The sequence below is a fragment of the Scardinius erythrophthalmus genome (assembly GCF_964197995.2).
Source record: "Scardinius erythrophthalmus genome assembly, chromosome: 13".
NCBI lineage: Eukaryota > Metazoa > Chordata > Actinopteri > Cypriniformes > Leuciscidae > Scardinius > Scardinius erythrophthalmus.
Genome location: NC_138233.1, coordinates 42,764,752 through 42,789,828, shown reverse-complemented (window position 1 = coordinate 42,789,828; position 25,077 = coordinate 42,764,752). Strand labels below are relative to the sequence as shown.

Genomic DNA, 25,077 nt, shown 5'->3' with positions numbered 1-25,077 from the left:
AACATCATAACAACCACCCAGAATACCCTAGCAACCACCTAGCAACCACCCAGAATACCCTAGCAACCGCCTAGCAACACCATAGCAACCACCCAGAATACCCTAGCAACTGCCTAGCAACCACCCAAAGCACTCTAGCAACCGCCTAGCAACCATCCAGAATACCCTAGCAACCACCTAGCAACACCATAGCAACCACCCAGAACACCCTAGCAACCGCCTAGCAACCACCCAGAACACCCTAGCAACCAAACAGAATACCATAGCAACCACCTAGCAACAGCATAGCAACCACCCAGAACACCCTAGCAACCGACTAGCAACCACCCAGAATACCCAAGCAACCGCCTAGCAACAGCATAGCAACCAACCAGAACACCCTAGCAACAGCATAGCAACCGCCCAGAACACCCTAGCAACCCCCTAGCAACCACCCATTAACCACCAAAACACCCTAGCAACCGCCTAGCAACAGCATAGCAACCACCCAAAATACCTTAGCAACTGCCTAGCAACAGCATAGCAATCACCCAGAACACCCTAGCAACCGCCTAGCAACACCCTAGCAACCACCCAGAACACCCTAGCAAAAACCCAGAACACCCTAGCAACACCATAGCAACCACCAAAACACCCTAGCAACCGCCTAGCAACTACCCAGAACACCCTAGCAATCACCCAGAACACCCTAACAACCACCTAGCAACACCCTAGCAACCACCCAGAATACCCTAGCAACCACCAAGGACACTTTGGCAACCCACTAGAAACACCCTAACAACTTTTTAACTTTAAACTACTTCAAACTTTAAACTACTTTAAAGCTCTAGGAGGAGTTTGAGTCAACAGTTTTTCACAGAATAATAATAATAATAATAATCTATCTATAAATTACAGAAATGTCTGTCTGTCTGTATGTCTGTGTATGTGTCTGTTAACCACATATCTCTCGAACCGTTAGTCCGATGGATTTCAAATTCAACAGGTGTCTTGCCACGGGCACGAGTAAGTGCAGTGCCAAGTTTGACGTTGTTTGGATGAGAAATGCTAAAGATATCGTTAAATATATCATTTTTAAAAGGTTGTGGTTTAAAAATAAACATTCTGACATTAGAGGGTTGTATCGGTCAAAGAAGCCCCAAGAAGGTTGTGGTTTAAAAATAAACATTCTGACATAAACACTCAGTCAGCTACACTGTTTACTTCTGAATATTATAGTTTGGTTCCAGAATGTGATAAATCTATTTTGATTAATTTGAGTAAAAATGTGTTTTCTTTACCAAGAAAGTGGCAAGATGAAAACGACTATTTTCTGTTTCAAACTTTCACATAGCATCTTTAGGTTATAATATCATAAAAAATTCAAATCCAGATTTGGATTTTCAAAGATCTATTATAAAAACGGATTATTTTTCCATTCATTACACTTTTTTTTCAAAATGCAATTAATCCATTGAATCAATATAAAAGTTATTTTTAATCATATTGAAACTGTTGAAATCAGTTATCGCTAAGAAATATCTCCTGAACTTTTTTGACGGCGATCAGCTCACAAAAACTGATTTTGCACGGGCACTTTGCACTGCTCCCTGAATCGATGCACTTATATTCATTTGTGGATGTAAACTGAATCTGTTAGTCAGCTATGCTGTTTACTTCTGAATATTAGATTTCATTCTGGTGTGCTTAAAGTTATCGCTACTGTGCAATAGTTGCCTATGCTATTCACCAACTAAACATATCCTATTCAATGCGTTCACAGTCTCTTACACGGGCATCATTTGTAGTTGCCTATTCACAAACTGTTTCCTCAAGCATAGCGTTTTCTCAGAGTTCACTGTGTGCTTTCTACCATGCACAAATTAAAATGTCACTGAACTTTTGCTGTGTAATTGTAACAATGAGCACTCAAACACACCAAACCAACAATTACTCAAAACACACTCAAAAACTGATTTTGCATGGGCATTTTGCACTAGCACTTAGAAGGTTGTGGTATTCATAAACACTCAGTCAGCTACACTGTTTACTTCTGAATATTATATTTTATTCAGCCATCATTTGTAGTAACCTAGCCTGCTCCCTGAATTCAATGCGTTCACAGTCTCTTTCACGGGCACCAAACCAACAATTACTAAAAACACACACAAAAACTGATTTTGCACGGGCATTTTGCACTAGTAATAATAATAATAATAATAAGTTTAAATAGGATTTCAGTAAGTTGGCTCTCTCAAGCCAACTTAATAATAATAAGTTTAAATAGGATTTCAGTAAGTTGGCTCTCTCAAGCCAACTTAATAAGTTTAAGTACAATATCAGTAAGTTGGCTCTCTCAATCCAACTTAATAATAAGTTTAAATAGGATTTCAGTAAGTTGGCTCTCTCAAGCCAACTTAATAAGTTTAAGTACAATATCAGTAAGTTGGCTCTCTCAAGCCAACTTAATAATAATAATAAGTTTAAATAGGATTTCAGTAAGTTGGCTCTCTCAAGCCAACTTAATAAGTTTAAATAGGATTTCAGTAAGTTGGCTCTCTCAAGCCAACTTAATAAGTTTAAATAGGATTTCAGTAAGTTGGCTCTCTCAAGCCAACTTAATAATAATAAGTTTAAATAGGATTTCAGTAAGTTGGCTCTCTCAAGCCAACTTAATAATAAGTATGAGCAATAACAATAGTGATGCCTTGCTTTCAGCAAGCACCACTAATAATAATAATAAGTATGCAAGAGAACACTAATGATGCCTTGCCTTTGGCAAGCACCATTAATAAGTATGAGCAATAACAATAGTGATGCCTTGCTTTCAGCAAGCACCACTAATAATAAGTTTAAATAGGATTTCAGTAAGTTGGCTTTCTCAAGCCAACTTAACTATCTCATCACTCCTGCGAACAGGAAGGGGGCCAGAGCAAATTACAGTCCTTGACATCGTACTCAAGTTCACACACCTCTTTAATATTAATTTTGGTGATCTCCGACTGGCGGAGTCGAACATCATTAGTGCATTTACGATTAGCATTAGCCAGCACTTTGAAATTTGCTTTGATGTCAGGCGCTCTGGCTCCCGGCAAACATGTGACTATGGTGGCTGGTGTCTCTATTTTCACGTTCCGTGTAATAGAATCGCCAATAACTAGGGCACAATCATTCTCAGTGGGTGTTTCACTGAGCGGGGCAAATCGATTTGTTATGGTAATCGGAACGGAAGAGTGGTTTTTAGATCCGTGACTAGAGCGATCCCTCACTGTCACCCATTTGCCTGGCTGCTCAGGCACTAATTCAGCCGGAACCGACTCATGTAAAGAGTTCACTATGCTAGGCGCATCCAAAGCAGTATTTAAATCTCTAGCACTCTTACTATCCTCAATTAATGTTTGGATGCAAGTCTCTAATTCTGAAATCTTCTCCGTCAACCTAACTGACTCCTTACATTTATCACATATAAATCCTATATTGCCGACAGAGAAGGCTATGCTAAACATGTGACATGAAGTGCAGGTGACAATAACAGGACAAGACATTACTCACCGTGTTTGTTGACTGATTCTTACTCACCTGAGCTTTTTATGAACTCAAAGGCGCGGGCACGCGAGAGAAATATAAATAAATAAAAATAGCTGAGCGCACGGGGTGTCGCGTTAACAGGCTAGCGAAACGTAGAGCTCATTTCACTGAATGTAGAAAAAGGTCCGAAGACGAAAATAAAGACAAAGAATAAAGAAAAGAAAAGAAAATACTGAGAAACTCCTTAAGGAGTTATGTATAGTAAACCTCTCAATAGATGAAGTGCTCCGAGAAACTTTCTGTGTCCGTCTCTTATGGAGGGGCTTAGGTTACGCCTACTTCGCGTACGTGGACCAACCACCTTCAGAGATTTCAGAGTTGGAAAATTTCCTTTGTCCTGTCGGATCGGTTCATCTACATAGTTTATGACGGTGTTTAGAGTTCGTCATTTCTACCCAGAAAGATGGTACACACAGAATAATACATTTTACTGTAATTTCCTATGTATGAGTGGTTCAGTCAAACCGAGACAGTTATAGAGATACCAAGCACGGCAGGTGCAGGAGGTGGGATTACATATATAAGTTATATAAGTTATATAAGATATGGATATTATAAGCATTTAGAGTTTGATTCACACACAGTAAAATTGCAGATACTCCAATATGACATGGTCATATAAAATGCAACACAGGAATATATCAAACATTTGGAAATGTCTGTATATGAGTAAGTCCATGGAAAGTCCGTGTGTGTGTGTGTGTATCTGTGTGTGTGTCTGGAACGTCATGTAGAAAGTTTTGTTATCTCTCTGGCTGAGAGAGAGAGGTGCATTGGAATTCTTTTGAAGCTTGCAAAGCTAGGAGAAGATGCTGTGTCGTGTTGTTCTGGTAATACTCCAAGGTGCCATAAAGTGTAAAGCAATCTAAACCCAGCCATGTCGGAGCCATGACGGTAATTTAGATTGTTGAGAGTCTTGATTTACATTTCTGGGTCCAGAGTGTAAAAGCAAGAAGGAATGAGAATTGTGTGCAGGGAGAGACAGAATCATGATTCTAGCCCATTCGTTATAATATGAAATGTACTCTTGTGTTGCGGTTCTACTATTGGTTATATTCTGTTATGTAAAACAGCAGTTGCTATGGGGAATGCACGCTGTTGATGTTGATGTCTGCAGCTAAACACCACTGAGAGGATGTTTTATTTCACTTTTCAGTAAACACAGGTCAAAAGAAATGACGTGTCCTTGCATTTATTAAGGAATTGGGCCCGCTGACTCCTGTTCATCAGAGTGCACAAAGGACATGTGAACGAATTGGTCAAATCACAACGCAGAATACAAAAGAGAGAACAGATCCTGTTAAAATAGTGACAAGATCCTTCCATCTTCACACTTGCTCTAAAGGCTATCTGGTTGCTATTGGAAACACGCTCAGATTTTCTTTTAAAGGTTAAAGGGGGTGTGACTAAAAACTTTGAGAACCACTGCTCTAAAAGCTGCTTTATGAACTTCTTCACTTATAAGATTGATAATATCAGGGACAAAATAATAACTATGCAACCATCTACTACAGTATCGCATCAGGCAGTGCATTGTAGTCTCCCTGAGGAAAAATTTGATTAATTCGTTGCTATAGGAGAGAAAGAATTCGCTAAACTCGTTAAATCATCTAAATCTACAACATGTATGTTAGACCCTATACCGACTAAGCTACTGAAAGAGATGCTTCCAGAGGTCATAGATCCTCTTCTTAATATCATTAATTCGTCTTTGTCTCTAGGATACGTACCAAAAAACTTTAAGCTGGCTATGATTAAACCGCTTGTTAAAAAAACGCAGCTTGATCCTACAGAATTAGTCAATTACAGGCCGATCTCGAATCTACCTTTTCTGTCAAAGATACTAGAAAAGGCGGTATCCTCACAACTGTGTTCCTTTCTTGAAAGAAATGATATCTGCGAGGATTTCCAGTCCGGATTTAGACCGTACCATAGTACCGAAACAGCTCTCGTTAGAGTCACAAATGATTTGCTCTTATCATCCGATCGTGGTTGTATCTCTCTATTAGTGTTACTCGATCTTAGTGCTGCATTTGACACCATTGACCACAACATTCTTTTAAATAGACTCGAACATTATGTTGGCATTAGTGGAATTGCACTAGCATGGTTTAAATCATACTGTTGATTTAAAAATCTTGCTTTCCCCTGTTGTTTAATTTCATGGAAACAGACACCAGTGATTTTGCCAAGAGATCTCTTATTTATTTAATTATATAAGACATAGGGGAGAAGAGGCAGTGGACCAATACAAAAGTCCTCAATCTAGTTTCTCATCATCTTCTCTGCCTTTCAGACAAAAGGCTCAGTTCTTATATGGTGACCAGAAAAAAACTACATCACTATAGCAACCCATACATTCAGCAGAGGAACATATGGTTTCCATTAACATAGGAATGTATACCCTTATGCTATGCTTGTATAAACACACTGCATATACATTTCAGTCCAGCACACAAAGTCCCCCAAAGTCTCTCTCCCCACATCTTCACAAAATACATTGTACAAATGATTATGAATGTATATAAAAAGTAATAAAAAAGATACATAGTACTACTGATTATGAATATTAATAAAAAGTAATAATAATACTAAAAACAACATTAAATGATGAAATTTGAGTCTTCAGTCCCTCCACTGGAACTACGTCAGTAAGATCCACACCAATACTTCACCAGTGGCCATCTAATGAAGCGATAGTGAAGGAAGTACAAAAAGACCAAGACATAAACATAGAGACAGAAGAATAGAAACAGAAAAGAAAACAAAAGAACAAAGAACAAAACAACAAAGAACCCCATGTCATGTCATGTCCCCGTATACTATGTGTTAATTTAACATCTATGTGTATGCATTTAAAAATGAACCCCAATCATCTAAGAAAAGAAAAACTAATTATTCTTCCGCCAGTGCCTTGACTCGTTAATTACTTAACTCCTCAAGTTCCTGGCCAAAACAACAAACTAAAATAAACGTTGATGTTAAAGGATTCTATCCCTCGGGGTTGAAAATCAGTAAGTGGGTGTTCATTGTTTGTGAGGCTGTGTTTTGTAAGTAGTGTAGAATGTGTAAAATCTCTTATTTCACACAGAATTTCCCATTCTTGGTTCTATCAATATGTCTCGTATTGAGAATAACTTACAACCATCTCTAATCAATGTCAATGAACTTGATTCCTGAAATGGAAGCAGAGAAATAATTAAATATCACTTCTTTATTCCCAATCTTTAAAGCTAATGCATGAACATTGCTCAATATCAGGCCATTAACCGTCATTATTTTGTTCATTTACTAAGCAAGGTCTATCTTGTGACTAATGATACCATCTCCTTTTAAGGCAAACACTTGTATCGATTGTTAAGAGTATCTCACATGATCTCTCTAACCCTTTCTAGCAATACGTTTGACCATAACAAAACTGCCTAACTCAGGAATGTGTGGAATGTCAGTAGTGGTGTGTTTTTCATCCCATTGCTGTTGAGCTTCTCGCACTTTCTTATTATTGTCTTTGGTAGCTTTGTCCAGCATTGTGAAATAGCATCGTAACTTCTCTTGGATTAAAGTAGAATCTCCTCCCGTTCCCGCAGGTGGCGGTGTATCAAGAGATAAAATCATTGCTCCTCCAGTCATCAGTTACGAATACTTCCCTCTATAAGCTGACGAACTTGTGCTTCTGTCCACATCTTCCCTTGAGAGGTTTCATCATGATTTTGCACACTGACTTGTTTAAATGATGGACCTTGACCTTCTGCTCCACCTCCTTTAGCCCAACAATCTTTTCTTAAGTGACCACGCTTTCCACAGTTGCTGCAAATCTTCAACCACTTCTCTGTGTTTATGTTGTATTGAACTGTCGCCACTCCTCTTCAATTTGGCTTGTTTCCTTCTTCATTGTTTGATCTCATAGCCATCTCTAAGCGGCCAGCCCATTGCATAATTTGGTCAAATGTCTCGCCTGGATTTACTCCAAGTGATAAGGCTTGTTGGTATTTTGAGCTAAAGCCATCCACAAGTGTGTCAGTGAACTGCACATCATCTCTGTCCGGTTGTTTCTTAGCACAGAGAGCCCATCTCTCGTAAGCATTCCACTTACGCAGAGCATATTCATCTGGAGATTCATCATCCTTTTGCTTAATCAATGTCACTGATGTGAATGGAATTTTTCCACTTCCCAAGATTTCTTGGATTTCTCTTCGAAACACATCTAATGCTTGCCAAAGACCCAGAGGTCGTCCTTGGTCATCAACCCACAAATTTATCCATTGGGCTGTTGTTATCGAAGCTGGCAAGCGTTCCCATCTGTCTCTTGGGATTTTAGCTTTCACAATGTTGTGTATGTCTTTTAATGTAATTTGATGCGCTTCAACCAGAGAGTCTAATTCTCGCCAAAAATCTGTGTTTGGGTCTTGTCTCTTCAGAGGAGGCAAAGCTGAGAGAATGGCTTGACGTTCTCCTGGTGTGAATGGTCTCTCTTCTGTCATCATTTCAGATTGTAAGTCTTCCCTTTTAACAGCAGGTGAAGAAAATTCAGGACCGATCTTGTCAACTGTGATCATATCGTCATCCCTGGTCTCATCACCCCAGTCAGATCCATAATTACGAGCTGGTGTACATCGCAGCATGTCTCTGTTTGGCTGGGCTGATTTAGACCTTGTTATTATTGGAGCTGCTTGTGCAGATGCAATGTACATCTTGTCAATTGGACCTCCATTTGATCTTGAAGCTTGAAGGCTGTGTCAGATGTTTAGATTAACTTGTATATTGTTCAGGCAAAGTTGGATAGATTGGTTTGTAAGGAGGAGGAGTTACTGTGGCAGCGGATTTCACTGGTGGTTGTGAATATTTCCTTTCAGCTTCAGTTATTATGTTTGTCCAATCTGGATCAAACAAATCATCATTGGTTGTATTTTCTCCATCTGAACATTTAATGGACATGATTTTGTTCAACTTGTTAAATGCTTAAATTTGAGGCTTCATTGCTTCAACAAGTGGAACTGGACCTCCATTTAGATTGCAACAAATTCCACCTTGTCTCACAATCCAATGAGCTGCCAGTATTGGGAATGCTTGTGATTTTATCTTGTCTTTTTGAGACTCGAACCAGCGAAACTGTGCATCGATATTTGCATTTATATCTAGTCCTTTTTTCAAAAGCTTAGCTTGTTTCTTGTTCTTTCTTTCAAGGTACCAAGTTGAAATTGTTCTGCTGTTACAGCCACTTTCTGCCATCTTGCAAAGTTTTATCACTCTGTGTCGATTCACTCAAACAGCAGGACTGTGTGTGTCTGTGAGTGTGAATGTGTTTCTCTAAGGGTGGGGCTATGGTACTCTGCTTCTCTCTCGCTCTCTCTGTATATATGTGTGTGCGCTCAGAACTGCAAGCCTATGTATGTGTGCATATGTGCATGTATGTATGTGTGTGTGTCAGAGGCTGCCCTTCTCTCTCGCTCCCTCCCTTCTCCAAACTACAGTATGTGTGTGTGAAGGTATGGAGCAAATTCTAAAGGGAGGGGCTGCCTCACTCTCTTTCCCTCTCTTTCACTTCACAGAACAAAAGAAATTTTTAAAGAAAAGTTAACTCCAATGTTTTTCAGTATTTTTTGTTTAGTTTCCAGTTAACTCGAAACAGGTTTTTTTTTCCATTCTTTTCTTTTTTTTAAATATTTGTGGATTTTCTCTCAGATTAATTTCTTTGTTTTCTTTTTCCTTTTTTTTCTTCTTTCTTTAAGCTTACTCGGATCAGTATCCTCAAATATTTGAAAAGCTTTACGGTCAAAATTGAAATGCACGCGATCCTAACTATTTTTACTTGTATTACTCCAGCGTGTTACCGTGTTTTAGAGTTTTTTTCCTGCCTTCGTTTTAAAGTCAATCAAGCATTGCTTGTGTTTCACCTCCTCGCCTCCTGAGTACGAATCTTCCGTGCTGGGTATACTTTATACTGGGTAAACAGCCGGGGGCATGGCGCACCAGAAAGTCCGGTGGACGTCGGAGATCATCACCTTTTCTTTCGATAACATTTTTTTTTTCGGTTAAAAACAAACTACAAACTATCGCCACTGCATCCTCTTCGTCCGCCATGATTGTTTACTCTGAAGTCACATTTGATCTCAAGGGATTTTGCGAAATTTCCCGCCTGACCTGGGAATGCTCGGGAGTCAAATCGGTTTGTGTGTGATGTGTTGATTTTGCCGTGTGGCTGCGCACCACACACTGTACGACCAAAACCTATAGACCCGTGATTTTTTATCGCCGTGTGTGCGGTCTCTCAGGTTTGGAAATTGAGCAGACAATTTTAAAATCGTCCCGTGTGAACCAGGCTTAAGATGAGTAAAAATCGACTACAAAAATCGGATAGATTATAAAGTTTTTACTGTAAAATACTGCCACATCAAATAAGCTTATAATGTTGCCAATTTCTGCTTGTGTTCAATATATATATATGTTTTGTCAAAAATAATAAACTAAGATGTTATAGTGTTTGTTCCAATGTAGGCGATATTCAAACTAATGAATCCTTAACTTTGAAATACGTATGATAAAATGTATATGTATATATGTGTATATATATTAGAGGTGGGCATAGATTAATTTTTTTAATCTAGATTAATCTAGATTAATTTTGAAATTAATCTAGATTAATCTAGATTAAAATGGCTCATTTGAATTCTGCCGAAGGCATTCAGAATATGTGTGCTACCCAAATAATGACTATAAAAGTAGGCTAAGTCTTTGAGAACGGGTTTCTCAAGCCAGGTGGCGCATTAGACCAGGGGCTCATCTCCTGTTTCCAAAATGCATCACAAACTGCTTGAGAAAGCTGTTCTACTCATAGACTGTAAAAGGTTACTTCTGTACTGTTACCGTCCGTAGGCAACATAGGCCTATGTTATTATCAACTACTATAGGCTATCAATTAGGGATGGGCAATATGGCCTAAAATCTATATTGTGATATACATTGCAGCCTCTTGCGATAACGATATACAGTATATTATAATATATATTAGTATATTATTATATTATATATATATATATATATATATATATATATATATATATATATATATATATATATATATATATATATATATATATTATATATAAAACCATTTCAGAACAGGTTACACAGACCCTGCTAAACAACTGCTAATTTTTTTTTTTAAAGGGTATATGTAGTTTTGAGAACATATATTGTGCAAAACTGTAAGTATACAACATAATTTTGCAGATAAATAAAATTTAAGTACACTAGCTGCAGAGATCTTAAGTAGGTCTAATGTTTATTATAGCTTTGAGCTTATGAAACCCCAAATTTAAAGTTATAATATTGTCTAACTCAGTGGCGGACTGGCACCAAAAAGAGGCCCTGGCAATTTTAGCAGAGAGGCCACATTTGTCTTCTCAAGTCATCTGCAACCAAAGAAACATAACATTACATTCTCATCAGGTCAATGATCGCGAGAAATTCCACTGACTAAAAACATTCAAAATACCTTATAAATAGAGAGATTACATACATTTAGGCTATTTGTCCTTCACAGGAAAAATAGAAATAAAAAGTCATTATTATTATTTAGTTCATAGGGCTATTATTTTTCAGAGATAGGCCGTGGTGTTTGTTTGTTTGCTTTTTTCCTTGTTTTTTTGTGGCCGCCTGCACCTCCGCTTAATTTATTATTATTTTATTCCTATTTACATTTGCATTTACATTTATGCATTTGGCAGACGCTTTTATCCAAAGCGACTTACATTGCATTCAAGGTACACATTTTTACATTTTGTCAGTTCATATACTTAGTCTGTTGATTTGCGACGGCCTATTGTTGCAGACACTCCGCTTTATTTATTTATTTAGCCTTTTTATATGGTTGTGATGAGCAGTGGCGTGCACAGACCTCCTCAGGGGCAGGGGCGGAAGGACCAAAAAGGGCACTTTAAAAAAAAAACATTTATTTTTAAAATAAATCACCTGTATTTAAAGCAGCACCCGTCTGTCTGTTGTGTTTTATATATTTTAATGACTTCCTCATAATTATTTGGAATATCTCACTCGATGGAGAGCAGCAGTCGGTCAGAGAGCCTCTCTTGGAAATGATGATAATATAACTAAATATTATTTACTTTACCAAACAAAACAGAGAATCAAGTCGTAATTATGAGGAATTCATGTTTAGTTATGTTGATGTTATAAATTGTAGGCCTATGTATTCAATAAAGTGTTAGCTATCATGAAATCAGTAACACTTTACAATAAGGTTTCATTAGTTAAATTTGTTAACATGAACTAATAATGAACTACACTTCTACACAATTTATTAATCTTAATTAATATTAATTTCAGCCTTTACTAAAACATTATTAAAATCAAAAGTTGTATTTGTTAACATTAGTTAATGCACTGACTGTGACATAACATGAACAAACAATTAAAAGTTGTATTATTATTAACTAAGATTAACAAATAGGCCTATACAGTAGCCTAACAAATGTTTAGTTTAGTTTCAGACACAGTTGAGCTAACAAACAACAGCACAGTCTGAAACAGGTGTAGGCTGAAGCTCTTGCTTATAATGCCTACCTTTTTAAAACATCTCATATTTTAATAAAAAATAAAAATAATTATTGTCTTACATCATTATAATGTTGACAAACAAATATAAACAGAATACAAAAACATTAGTATTTCCTATGCAATACCATTGCACAATCCAAATACAACAAAAGCAGCTTGTTCATTTAACATTCTTTAAATGGTTTCATATAGTTTCAGTGCATTAATTTTTTTAAATAGTTTCTTTAACTTATTAAGTGCCCCACATATTTTTTTTTTGTTCCTCATGACAGCTATTCCATATTTACACCTTTAACTGAAATACAATGGTATTTTGCATTGGTCCTATGTTCTTTTTGAACTGTACAAGTTCCCCTTAAGTCATGTTGGCATTCTCTTTCTGTGAACAACCCTTGGATACTTTCTGGCAATTGATGATTTTTTACTTTGTACATGATCTGTAATGTTTTTAGTTGTTTTGCATGATTAGTTAATGTTAGTTAATATGAATAATAAACAAATAAACCTCATTGTAAAGTGTAGGCCTACTATGAAATCAAAGATATAAATTCCTTACAATTTAGAGCTGGACATGGACTTTTCCTTGGACATGAAATTTCCTTTCACTAGATGTATTTCCCCAAGCTAAGAACACTTGCTATGGCCTGGACAAAAACGAATGACATTGTCAGACTCAGAATGCGGCTGAAATTGAGTAATACTTTTATGATTGTTAAGCATAACTCACATGCTGCCGCAACTTTTACAGTAGCATGGTAGGATAAATGTAACTTTTCCGTATTAGCTTAATATTACCTGCTGCCCGTGCAGTTTGAAGACTCGCGGCGAACTGCTGCGTACATAGCGCTGAAAAAAAGAACTCCGCCTACTGCCACTTCACCTCCGCCAAATGCTTCCGCCAAAAAAATAATATTTAATATTTGTTTGTATTATTATTGTTCGTGGCAACGGTGTAGGCCTATAAGTGTATTGTTATTTATTATAATATTTATTTTAATAATTATTATTATTTACATTTATCAGAGAGGGGCACAATACATTTTGAGACAAAAGGGGCAGGGGCTTGAGCCCCCCCGCGCCCCCCCCCCCCCCCCCCCCGTGCACGCCACTGGTGATGAGCGCCGAGCGAGCCGCTGGCTGTGCTGCCGGTTGCGGGCGGCCAATCCGCCAAAAGGCGGCCGCATCTCCGCTTTATTTATTTATTTATTTAGCCTTTTTATATGGTTGTGATGAGCGCCGAGCGAGCCGCTGGTGGTGCTGCCGCTTACAGCCATTGCGCCAATAGGCGGCCGCTTCCTCGCTTTATTTAGCCTATTTATTTGTTTGTGATGCGGCCACAAGAAGTGATGAGACCAGGCGGCCGCAGTGGCATTTGCCCACATTGCCCAATGGCCAGTCCGTCACTGGTCTAACTGATGTCTTTTCAGTTAAAAAGAAACACAACAACGATTCTTAAAATCGGGCGTAGACAGAGATTATGTGTTAACGTTACACCACTAAGATATATTGGAATGAGAATAATACGCGCGCGCTGGTAGGCTATTCAGTGATATCATGTTTCGTTTTGAATTTGAGGTGGTAGAACGGATTAGTCGTGTGTTAACTTACCGAACCGTTACCCCACACACTCGGATAGTTTGCTGCTGTTTGTCGGACGGCTTAAATCCAAACCAAGTCCAAATAATGGATGTCGCAGCTTTCACTTTCAGCCGTGTTTACTTAAGATGACGACGAATATGCGTTGCAGCCGGGTTTACCTCGCGTCGCGGCCGCGGGTAGATTGCGTCATCATAGCTTGTGTAGTAGAGCCATCTCCCAACCCAACTTGGGGAATAGATTAACGGCGATATTTTTTTTATCGCGCGATAAGAGTCTCGCGTTAACGCAGCGCGTTAACGCCGATAACGGCCCACCACTAATATATATATATATATATATATATATATATATATATATATATATATATATAAAAATACTATTTTTGTCAAAAATAAAGTCATCAACTAAGATGTTCCAATGTTGGCTATATTCAAACTAATGAATACATATGATAAATTATAGTAGGCCTATAATCATTTTTTTTACAAAGAAAGAGTACACTTGAAATTTTGGTGAAATTGTATTTATTGTTGTAATTGTAACCTTTTCAATAAAATAGCAAAACATATTTACAAGATAGATGTAAACAAAATCTTAAATGGTCAATATAAGTCTTCTTCTAAATATATCTTTTGTCCTTGCATTCATTCTTGTGGCTCAGTCAGTGTCACACCTGAATGAATGGCTCATTATGCAGAGTGGGTGGGACATTGTATTCTCAGGTGTAAACCACTCCTCGTTCACGCCCCCCTCGCATATTGGCTTTCCAAGCAAAACCTGTCTTACCCAGTTTAAATCAATGTATTGTTTTTTGTGAACGATAAAGCAAGACTATTTTCACATAATTTTGAAGCCAGAACTCGAAGCGACAACATCCATTAGTCAAAAGTCTTGTGGACACATATTTAGTATGAGTTTTGTGGTCTTATTTCAGCAACTTTCATTTTTATTTTTTTTCAATAACCACGCATAAACATTATTCTCTTAAAAATACAAACATCTACATACATGATGCTCACATATTATGGTAGCCCTGTTTGTGCTATATAGAGTAAATTTACACCATTGCCATTAACATGTTTATAAATAACTGAAAAAAGCACAAATGTCAGGGCATGTCAGAACATCCCAAGGGCCCCAAAAACACCTCAGACCCCAGAGGGTTAAACTGCTCTGAGACACTGCTGATATATTGAACATGAAGATGTTCCGTTACATTAAAAGATCAGATTCATAATTCCTGATTGTGATGTGTTTTCTCTCCATCAGATTCCCATCAGCTCACTCTCGATCTGAACACAGTGAATAATCACCTCCTTCTGTCTGAGGGGAACAGAGTGATTACTGTCACTTACCCAGCCCAGCAGTTTCCTGATCATCCAGACAGATTTGATTATTGGCCTCAGGTGTTGTGTAGAGAGAGTGTGAGAGGACGCTTCTACTGGGAGATTGAGTGGAGTGGTGTATATGGTGTGTTTATATCAGTGTCATATAAGAGCATCTGCAGGAAGGGATGGGGTAATGAGTGTCGGTTTGGATATAATGATCAGTCCTGGGGTTTGTCCTGCACTCCCTCCAGATTCTCATTCCTACACAATAACATATGGACTCCTCTCCCTGTAGTGCCCAGTCGTAGAGTAGGAGTGTATGTGGATCCCAGTGCAGGAACTCTGTCCTTCTACAGCGTCAGCGGAGACACAATGAGCCTCATCCACATATTCCAGACCACATTCACTCAGCCGCTCTATCCGGGGTTTAGGGTTTATCTTGGATCATCAGTGAAACTGTTGATGAATGAGAATAGACTAGAGAGATTCTACCCATAATGCTTTGAACTTCTTGATAAATCAGTTCAGTGAGATGTTATAGAGTCTCTTACTTTATCTTCATTACATTAATAACACAGCTGAACTTCTGTCACTGAAATATCATGTCAGAATAACTGTGTAATAAATCCTCATATAGACATCAGTGTGTGTGACATTGTGTATCTTCCTCATATAGACATCAGTGTGTGTGACGGTGTGTATCTGTGCTTTTCTCAAGCTCTGTTTGTGTTGATGAAGATCAGCTTCATTTAGTTTCACAGTAGATTCACATCAATCATTTATAAATCATGTAGAAGTGGGATTTGTTAAACGTATTTTACTCCAGGTGTATTTAATGGGTTCAAGCACTGAAGCCGCTGCAACATTATTAAGTTGGCTTGGGAAAGCCAACTTACTGAAATCCTTTTTAAACTACTTCTTCGCCAAAATTTTCTGACTCTTAACTCCTCCTAGACCGTTAAAGCTACGACCACCAAACTCGGGTCAGACCTTCAGACTGTTCTGACTTAGTGTGCTATACAGATGTAGCCTTTAAAAACGCGCGTTTTCTCCCGCGGCATTCGGCAATTCGTCTCGCATAGTCTCGCAGAATTCTGCAAGTGCTTTCGGGGGGGCCTACTTAAAAAATCCCTCAATGTGTTTCGCTTCACAGAATATCCACCAGGTGGCGCATAAAAAAACAACTTTACATTAGATTTTTTATTTTACTTCACATTACATCATGATTGTGAGAAAACATCCACAATAAAATATAAATTATAAATAGTAATAGACACAAATATTTACAGTAGGCTACTGTATTATACAGACGTTTGAAAATATTTGTAAATGCAAAAGGTTCATCAAAGTTGTCTTAAGACAAGAAGGGCTATTGGACAACGTTTACGAATTTTTATATGCTTTGTCATTGCTGTGGTTTCCAGGAGATGAGTGCATGCAGAATATTTAACATTGCTTTTATTAAAACAGCAACGTGACGTTCTTGCCAGCGCATAACTTTTTTTGTACAACTATTAAGATGATTGTGCATGCAATGCGCATTTATATAAGTGCAACAGAGAATTTAGTGTGAGCATAATACACGTGACTCTGCCTGTAAAAACCCAGCAGTATTTTTTTTATATATATACACAAAATCATCCTAACATAATGAAAGGCTTAAATAATGTGACTTACCCAGATTCTTAATTCGTGCAGATATTTATTGTGTGATTGTTCTTGTGCAGATATTTCTTGTGAGGTAATGTTGCAGCACAACGTGTAGCATTTATATTTTGGGCGCATCTGATTTGCCATTACATTATTAATAAATATTTTAATTGAACTGTCTTAATGCATTAAGCATAAAGATTTTTCCACATTAGTCTCAGAATGTCCGGGGTTGGTTTGAGGTCTTGCCGACAGTTTGTAAATCTTCTAAATATTCATATTCACAAATTCCATATAAAGGGTGATCAACAGTTATGACTTCTAAAATAAAATAAAAATGACCAGATAAGAGGTATCTGATTGACAGTTTGACAGATGTTGTTTTAAAAAATAATTACAACATTATGGGGAAGTGGTATTAAATATTTGCTAATAATATGCTAATAACCATGGAAATGCGTCATTAGTCTGTAGCCTAAATATTTCTTAACAACACAATGCAATAAGACTTTCTGTTAATAAAGTATCTGGTAAGAATCTATTCTATATGCATTAAATCACATTACACATTAATAAACCACAATAAATAAAACAAATGAAGTGATGTCTCATGTCTCAAGTCAAGTGAATTACGAGTCATTGGACAGGCGTCCAATCGCAACTGACTTCTGGAAAAGGGGAAAAGTAACCAATGACATTTGAGTTTATTAAAACAGTAAGTCCCGCCCCTCGACTGCCAAAAATAAAAGTGTTCGAGCGAGCAAAAGCAGCAGGCGAGAGCAGATAAAGCGCGAGCGCGTGGGGAATGATCATGCGCGCGCGCGCGAGGGCTTGTATTGCGTGCTGAGATGATGTCATGCGCGCGCGCAGGGTTTGAATGAGCTTGCGAGTTCCCGTTTCTTCGCGTGTAGATCTGTTATCCTCTCGCGGAAGTCATTCACCGCGCGCGCTAGCATCAGTTGTGTGCTCGGTGATTATTGGCATTGATTTGCCGCCATACACGACACTGGAGGCGCCGGCGAGTGAACTGGAGTTCGTCTCATAAATGAATCGAAACTCGGCGTATAATGCACATTCACATTCAGAGCGTAGATTCATAATCATTACTTTTACCGGTTCTTTGTGGCAAGCTTTATGCGTACGGTTGTGCGCTTGAGTGCGGCTATATTATAGTAAACGCTCATTACTTAATACAAAGCATAAGCCTCTTCCTGGCATGCAATCTAATCTACTAGGCTACAATGTCAGTTGGTTATATCAACATATGTCAAATTAAGTTATGCGATATCAACAAATTAAGTTATAAACATTAATTTGAAATAACTTAAGCGTATGTAGGGGGAGCGCGGGGCACAACCTGCGGGGTTAGTTGTAACACGCTTGTTTTAAATACTTCCGCACATGCTTGGATGACGAAACTTTGTGTATTTACTAGTTGCCATATCAACACTATATAGGAAAAAAAAATCCACCAAAATTATTTATTTTTTGGAAGATATCCATAGACATTTATTAAACCATAGCAAAAGTAAATTTCTTACTTAAGTTAATTTTTCATCTCTATTTTTTGTGTTTATTTAAAATAAGACAAATCTGATATTATTTTAATCTCTAAGATGTTATTTAACAGTTGAGATAGTTATGTAATGCTTCGCTAACTAGCAGAAGACACTAGCAGGGAGGGTTTAAATCCCAGTTGTGCAGAAGGGGCATGTTATAACACTGCGTTACAATGTGCCCCTATTAGAAATATGCTATTATATTCTATACTTTTATTAATTTTATTGAGAAAACGTGAGAAAAAGGTGAATAAAGACTTGAGTCAATGTTCAGAAATTACTAATTATTTATTTGTTTTGAACTATATGTTGTATAGCTGTGTGACTCAAAAATTAGTTTATATTTAATTATTAAAAATTGCCATTATTTTATATGAAAAAGTTTTTTAATTGTATTTTATTTAGAAAATATTTTAGTTTGTTTTGTATTTTTTTTTTTATTAGATCAGATAACATTTTAAGCTTGTCATATGGTCATGTTACAATGTGCCCCTGCACATGTTACAATGTACCCCACCTATGGGGCATGTTGTCACATTTCACTTCCATTCTTTCGGGGTATATCAAGAAAAAAAGTATATGTATTGATAAAACAAAAACACATAATTGTACTAGACATGTGGGAAATGAATGTGGGAAAAAATAAATACTCTGAACCATAAGTAGATTTACACAAACTGAGAAAGTCAAAAAGCGTTACTTTGTGCCCCGCTCTCCCCTATAGTAGATTTGCTTAAATAGCATTTAAACAAAGGAACTGCAAGGGATTAAAACCCCGCCCACGCGCTGGTGAAAACAGGAAAAAACGGTTTACTTTTGATTCCCTGAGAGGAAATCGATTAGCATTTGGGGTTGACAAAGAATCGGCAGACCTGGGGGGTGGGTGGTTTGTAATTTCTTGACTCTGTGTCAATTGGTAGCAGCTAAAACAAGCAGCTAAAACAAAGACTGTGCAATTAATTACATTTTGGAAATAACTTCCTTCATGTCGTTTTATTTATACACTGTAAAAAAATTTTTTTTTTAATTTGTAAGTAAAGTATTAAATATGTTTTACAAACAATTGGTTTACAAACTCTTGGAGGTTTGTGGTTACCATCATTCAGAAGAGTGGTGCTTGTGTTTAGACTTGTGTTTTAGGTGATTAAATCAGGAAGATTACATTGGTTTCTGTCCACACGGAGACGCATTTAAGACGATTTAATCAGGAAATGGAGGCACCGGCGCGATATAACTTGCATTGCTCGTGAATTGAGCTCGTCTCATAAATGAACCGAAACTCAGAAATGTATCTAGAAAGCTTGAAATGTCCACTTTTAAACAAAACAATTCAAAACGAAAAGAAACAGACAACTCTCTTATGTAATCCGTATGAAGTGTGCATTTCTCTCTATAGGCACGTTCATCTGCGAAGATGACGAGTCAGCATTGTCAACATCTTTGACTGACACATAAAACACTAGTTTATTAATAAACAATTAAAATGTCTCCTTGCTATATTTGACACATGATTACTTTTGCCGGTTCTTTGTGGCAAGCTTTATGCGTCCGTTAACTATCGAATATCGTGACTCATATTTTGTACCAGACCATTTATGGTTGTTCATATTGTTCAACAAAGTTCTTGATAAAAAAAAAAGAAAAGAAAAAAAAACAGAGAAAAAAAATATCGGACAGGGAAAGCTCTGGCTTCGTGTGGATGTGGCCTCAGTGTAGGACAGTTTGTCAACAAAATGCAACAAAAAAAAGTATATTTATAAACATCGCTAAACAAAGAGTGAATAAGAATTAAAAAAATAATGACGTTTTTTATGTTTTTATGCACTTTTAGTTTTGTTGCAATTTCACCAAAAGCTTATAATTAGGAAATACACACAACACGCTAAACTTATATTCTCTATATGTTAAAAATGTTGTAAAAAAAACAACGTATTATTCTTACATAATAAGAATAACAATATGATAGCCTACATTTATATTGGGCTCAAAATGATTTAGATATGGAAAGAGGAATTCTTCTCAACTACCACCAATAAAGTTTTAAAATTCTTCTTTAGAAAATATTATATTTTGATGATTCTGCAAGTTCAGCAGACAGTGAGGTTCGGGTTTGTTCCGATCAGAGATCGTGAGTGGAGAGCGCATTTCTGAATATTCCGCTCCGCTCCTTCATTCCACAGGGTCCCTCGCTCAACACAGATGTCCTGTTGTCTGGTTCGAAAATATGTGAAATAAGGGCTGCTTCCGACTAAAAGTTTTTTTTTTTTTCTAGTCGACTAGTAGGCTAGTTGTTCATTTAAGTAATTTGTGGACAAATCGCCCCTTTATATTAATTTAATTAGCCTACTTATATAGCCTACAATGAGCATTTACGTAATATAGCCGCACTCAAGCGCACGACCGCACGCATAAAGCTTGCCACAAAGAACCGGTAAAAGTAATGATTATAAATGCGTCTAAATGTGTCTAAATACGCTGTGAATGTGAATGTGCATTATACACCGAGTTTCGGTTCATTTATGAGACGAACTGCAGTTCACTTGCCGGTGCCTCCAATGTCGAGATTGTCTGCTATATTTACTTCTTAAATCCAGGCAATTGGTTTATGAAACATTGATTAAAATTAAGATATAATTATTACAAAACGAAGTTCAATTTAAAGAAAGGCAGCTGTTCTGTTTGAGGTCTCTGTGCAAGTTTTAAAGCAGTCTTTTAGTGCCGCTTTCAGAGCGCTCACGTCCGTACCCGAGAACTGACACGTTGTTTTTTCCCTCATAAATGAATATTATGGTTTTTTTTGTTGGGTCAGACAATGATTACCAAATTTCTCTCTCATATTGCTCCTCATAACCACTGAAAACGGTCAAAAAAATCGAACCAAAAGTCAAATTAATATGGACGGAAGTTAAAAGTGGTGGGTACAAAATGACTCATGACGAAATGTGGGTGCGTACCCACCGTCCCCACCGAAATCGACGCCTATAAGGGAAACATGATAATATAAAAAGTACTGTACAGTAATGCAGAAAAGCGCATTACAACCATGTTAAAGCTATTTAAAACGTTAAGATGCAAAAAGGAACTAAATGTAAAATTAGATAATGATATTGCGCACATGCTCTCGGTCTCTTCAAAGGTCTTCGCAAATTATTGTGTTATAAGACTCAGTTATCATACATCACGTCTCTTCTACTGTAAGTACACAGAAAAAAAGACAAATGATGCGCGTAGTAGATTTTTATGAAGAATATGTGACTGTTTATGTAACTGGCAAAAGAAAACATTGTCTTCGTCATACTTCGTCAACTCAGAATGGCCACATGAAACACGACTGCCATCTACAGGTTTTAGTATTTCCTGCGTCCAACACCTAATCCCCCTTCTGCACGATCCCGCAGAATTTCGGAAGTGCTTGCGGCATTCTTCTCTCTGAGACGCGCATTTTTAAAGGCCACATCTGTATCTTTTCAGACTGATTTGACTTTCAGTTTTCTTAAAAATTAATCTATCTATCTATCTATCTATCTATCTATCTATCTATCTATCTATCTATCTATCTATCTAATCCATATTTCTTTCTTTCTTTTTTTCTAACTAATCAATTTTCTTTCTTTCTTTCTTTCTTTCTTTTTTATTCCTTTGTTGCTTTCTTTCTAACTAATCCTCTTTCTTTCTTTCTTTCTTTCTTTCTTTCTTTCTTTCTTTCTTTCTTTCTTTCTTTCTTTCTTTCTTTCTTTCTTTCTTTCTAACTAATCCATTTTCTTTCTTTCTTTCTTTCTAACTAATCTATCTTTCTAACAAATCCATCTTTCTTTCTAACTAATCCATCTTTCTAACTAATCCATCTTTCTAACTAATCTATCTATCTATCTTTCTAACTAATCTAACTAATCTTTCTTTCTTCCTTTCTAACTAATGTATCTATATTTGTCTCTAACTAATCTATCTTTCTTTCTAACTTATCTTTCTTTCTAACTAATCTATCTATCAATCTTTCTAACTAATCTTTCTTTACTATCTATCTATCTATCTATCTATCTATCTATTCAATCTTTCTTTCTAACTAATCTATATCAGTATTTCTAACTAATCTATCTTTCTTACTAACTAATCTATCTTTCTTTATTTCTTTCTTTCTTTCTTTCTAACAAATCCATCTTTCTAACTTATCTATCTTTCTTTCTAACTAATCTATCTTTCATTCTAACTAATCTATCTTTCTTTCATTCTAACTAATCTGTCTTTCTTTCATTCTAACTAATCCATCTTTCTTTCTTTCTTTCTTTCTTTCTTTCTTTCTTTCTTTCTTTCTTTCTATCTTTCTTTCTTTCTTTCTTTCTTTCTTTCTTTCTTTCTTTCTTTCTTTCTTTCTTTCTAACTAATCTATCTATCTTTCATTCTAACTAATCTGTCTTTCTTTCATGCTAACTAATCCATCTTTCATTCTAAATAATCCATCTTTCATTCTAACTAATCCATCTTTCATTCTAACTAATCCATCTTTTTCTTTTTTCTTTCTTTTTTCTTTATTTCTGACTAATCCATCTTGTGACGCATTGGATGTTGTCCCAAAAATGATTGTAATGTCCACTGGAGGGCGATGTTGTGATAAAGAGTTGTGAGTATAAAGGCAAAGAAAAAATGGAACGGAGGTAGCTAGAGCTAGAATGTGCTTTCCACACAAACCTGAAGTGCTAACTTTGTCTGATGTCGGAGGTTAGAGGACTGAAAATGGACTAACACTGGAGGTCTAAACACAGTGATTGAGTCTGACCCAGTTGTTACGGACATCAGTTTATGGATTAACGCTGGCAGCTAGACGAGAGATGGCAACAAACTGGCTGGTTTGAATTGAAATTCCCGGTTTACCATTACTGCTGAACTCTGGAGGAAGACGTCACTCAAGTATTTTCATTTATTTATTTATTATTTTGAGCATCTTTTATTGTTTTCGTGGCTGAGGAACGTTTGAATTGAGTCACTGCAGCGTCAAACAGTGAGATATTCTGAGTGTTTAATCTGTGGAATGGATCATTACGAGTTTGAGACGAGTGTTTGCATCATTGGACAGTGATAAAGACTCTGAACGTTTGAATTGAGTCACTGAATCGTTGAACAGTGAGAGATCCTGAATGTTTTGAACTGTTGAATGAATCGTTGAACTGAGCCATTGAATCGTTGAACTGAGTCATTGAAACGTTGAACTGAGTCATTGAATTGTTGAACTGAGTCATTGAATTGTTGAACTGAGTCATTGAATTGTTGAACTGAGTCATTGAATTGTTGAACTGAGTCATTGAATTGTTGAACTGAGTCATTGTTGAACTGAGTCATGGAATCGTTGAAATGAGACATTGAATCATTGAACTGAGACTGAATCATTGAACAGTGAGAGTTCCTGAGTATTTGAACTGTGAACGAATCATGAAGAGTTTTGAATCACTGAATCATTGTATGTTTGGTTTGTGTACTTTGAATCAATGCGTGTTGACCCGATGTTATTAAACTAGGATGGTCTAATGCTGTAGTGCAGCATTTCTCAAACTTTTTTCAGTCAGGGCACCTTTCAAAAGTGCATAAAATCTCAAGGCACCCCAGTGTAAAATATAATTTAAAAACACTGCATAACCCAAATGCAAATTTTATATATATATATATATATATATATATATATATATATATATATATATATATATATATATATATATATATAAAATGAATTGACAATTTTATTAATCCGTTCATAATATGTTTAACCCTTTCACACGTAAATTTAAAATATTCTGGCTGACCCAAGTGAGTTTTTCAAGGGGACCGTTATTTAGAATGTGTCACTTTATGGTTTCCATGGTGACGCGTCATTGCTTGTCACGTGACACACCGCAGCAACAACAGAGATGAATGAATTATGATCTGCTTTTATGTCATTTTTACTTTTTTATTCAAAATATTCACAAATTTGTTAGATATGGCATGAAATATCTGATATTCCGATTGTCAAATATATGCAAGTGGAAGTGTTTTGTTTTTTGAACACCATTTTAACGATCGCGTTAGTTGAGCTGTATGCGCGATGGGCGCCGCCTTGTTAGTTTGTGCCGCAGACGCAGTTCAGAGAATCGGATCTGTTGGATTTACAACAAGTGAATTCATCCACTTCTCCCGAAATACATAAAAGTAAGTGGCAGGTGAACTGGGAGAAGAATAGAGTAAATTTTAAAGTTACTTACACAATGTGTATCTGATATGAATAAAACTAATTATAATATAAATTATTATTATTGCCTCTTCCTTTGACACCAGTGTGTATTTTACAAACTCTAAATGTATTGTTTTTTTTAGTAATTATGTCTGAAACCTAAAACAAACATTATGTGGATGAAAACACTGAAAAGTTGTGATATATGACGGCTGAGCGCGCCTGTCTCTGGCTCAGCTCCAGCCAACGAGCGAAAGCACATTTGAATAGCGTACCGCACGATATACGTCACCTTTTCTCATTAATATTCATTAAGCTAGCGACGGTTGCTAGGGGGGTCAAACTCGCGCGTGTCACTCATGCTAGACGCATGTAAACAGTTTACGGACGAGATGTCTACGGAGCTAAACCTGCTAAATCTGTCCGAGAATGATGTCCCCGGTGCCAAATTCACTGGTATAGAAGTAGAAGAACATACAAATATTCAATTGAAGAGATGGCTTGAGTGTAGAGGGCTGAAAAAGACGGGAAAAAGAGCCGACCTGATCCAGAGGTAGCTAGATTGTTATCGACAGAATTTCTCCCCCAAAAAACATCGCCT

The 25,077-nt window shown here is 36.9% G+C and overlaps 1 protein-coding gene across 2 annotated transcripts in view; it reads left to right on the top strand.

Moving 5' to 3' along the window:
* The window catches only part of LOC308700528 (thyroglobulin-like), a 467,177-nt gene that overhangs the window by 331,793 nt on the left and 110,307 nt on the right, over nt 1-25,077 (top strand). Inside the window, exon 15 of one of the 2 annotated variants that reach the window (XR_014031316.1) lies at nt 14,970-15,265. Coding sequence is in view for 1 of the 2 variants with exons in the window: in XM_081382160.1 (XP_081238286.1) it covers nt 15,010-15,566 (557 nt within the window). In the remaining variant the exon portion in view is untranslated. Of the gene's footprint in view, nt 1-14,969; nt 15,713-25,077 lie in introns of those variants that run through there. The other variant, XM_081382160.1, reaches the window with a different exon arrangement.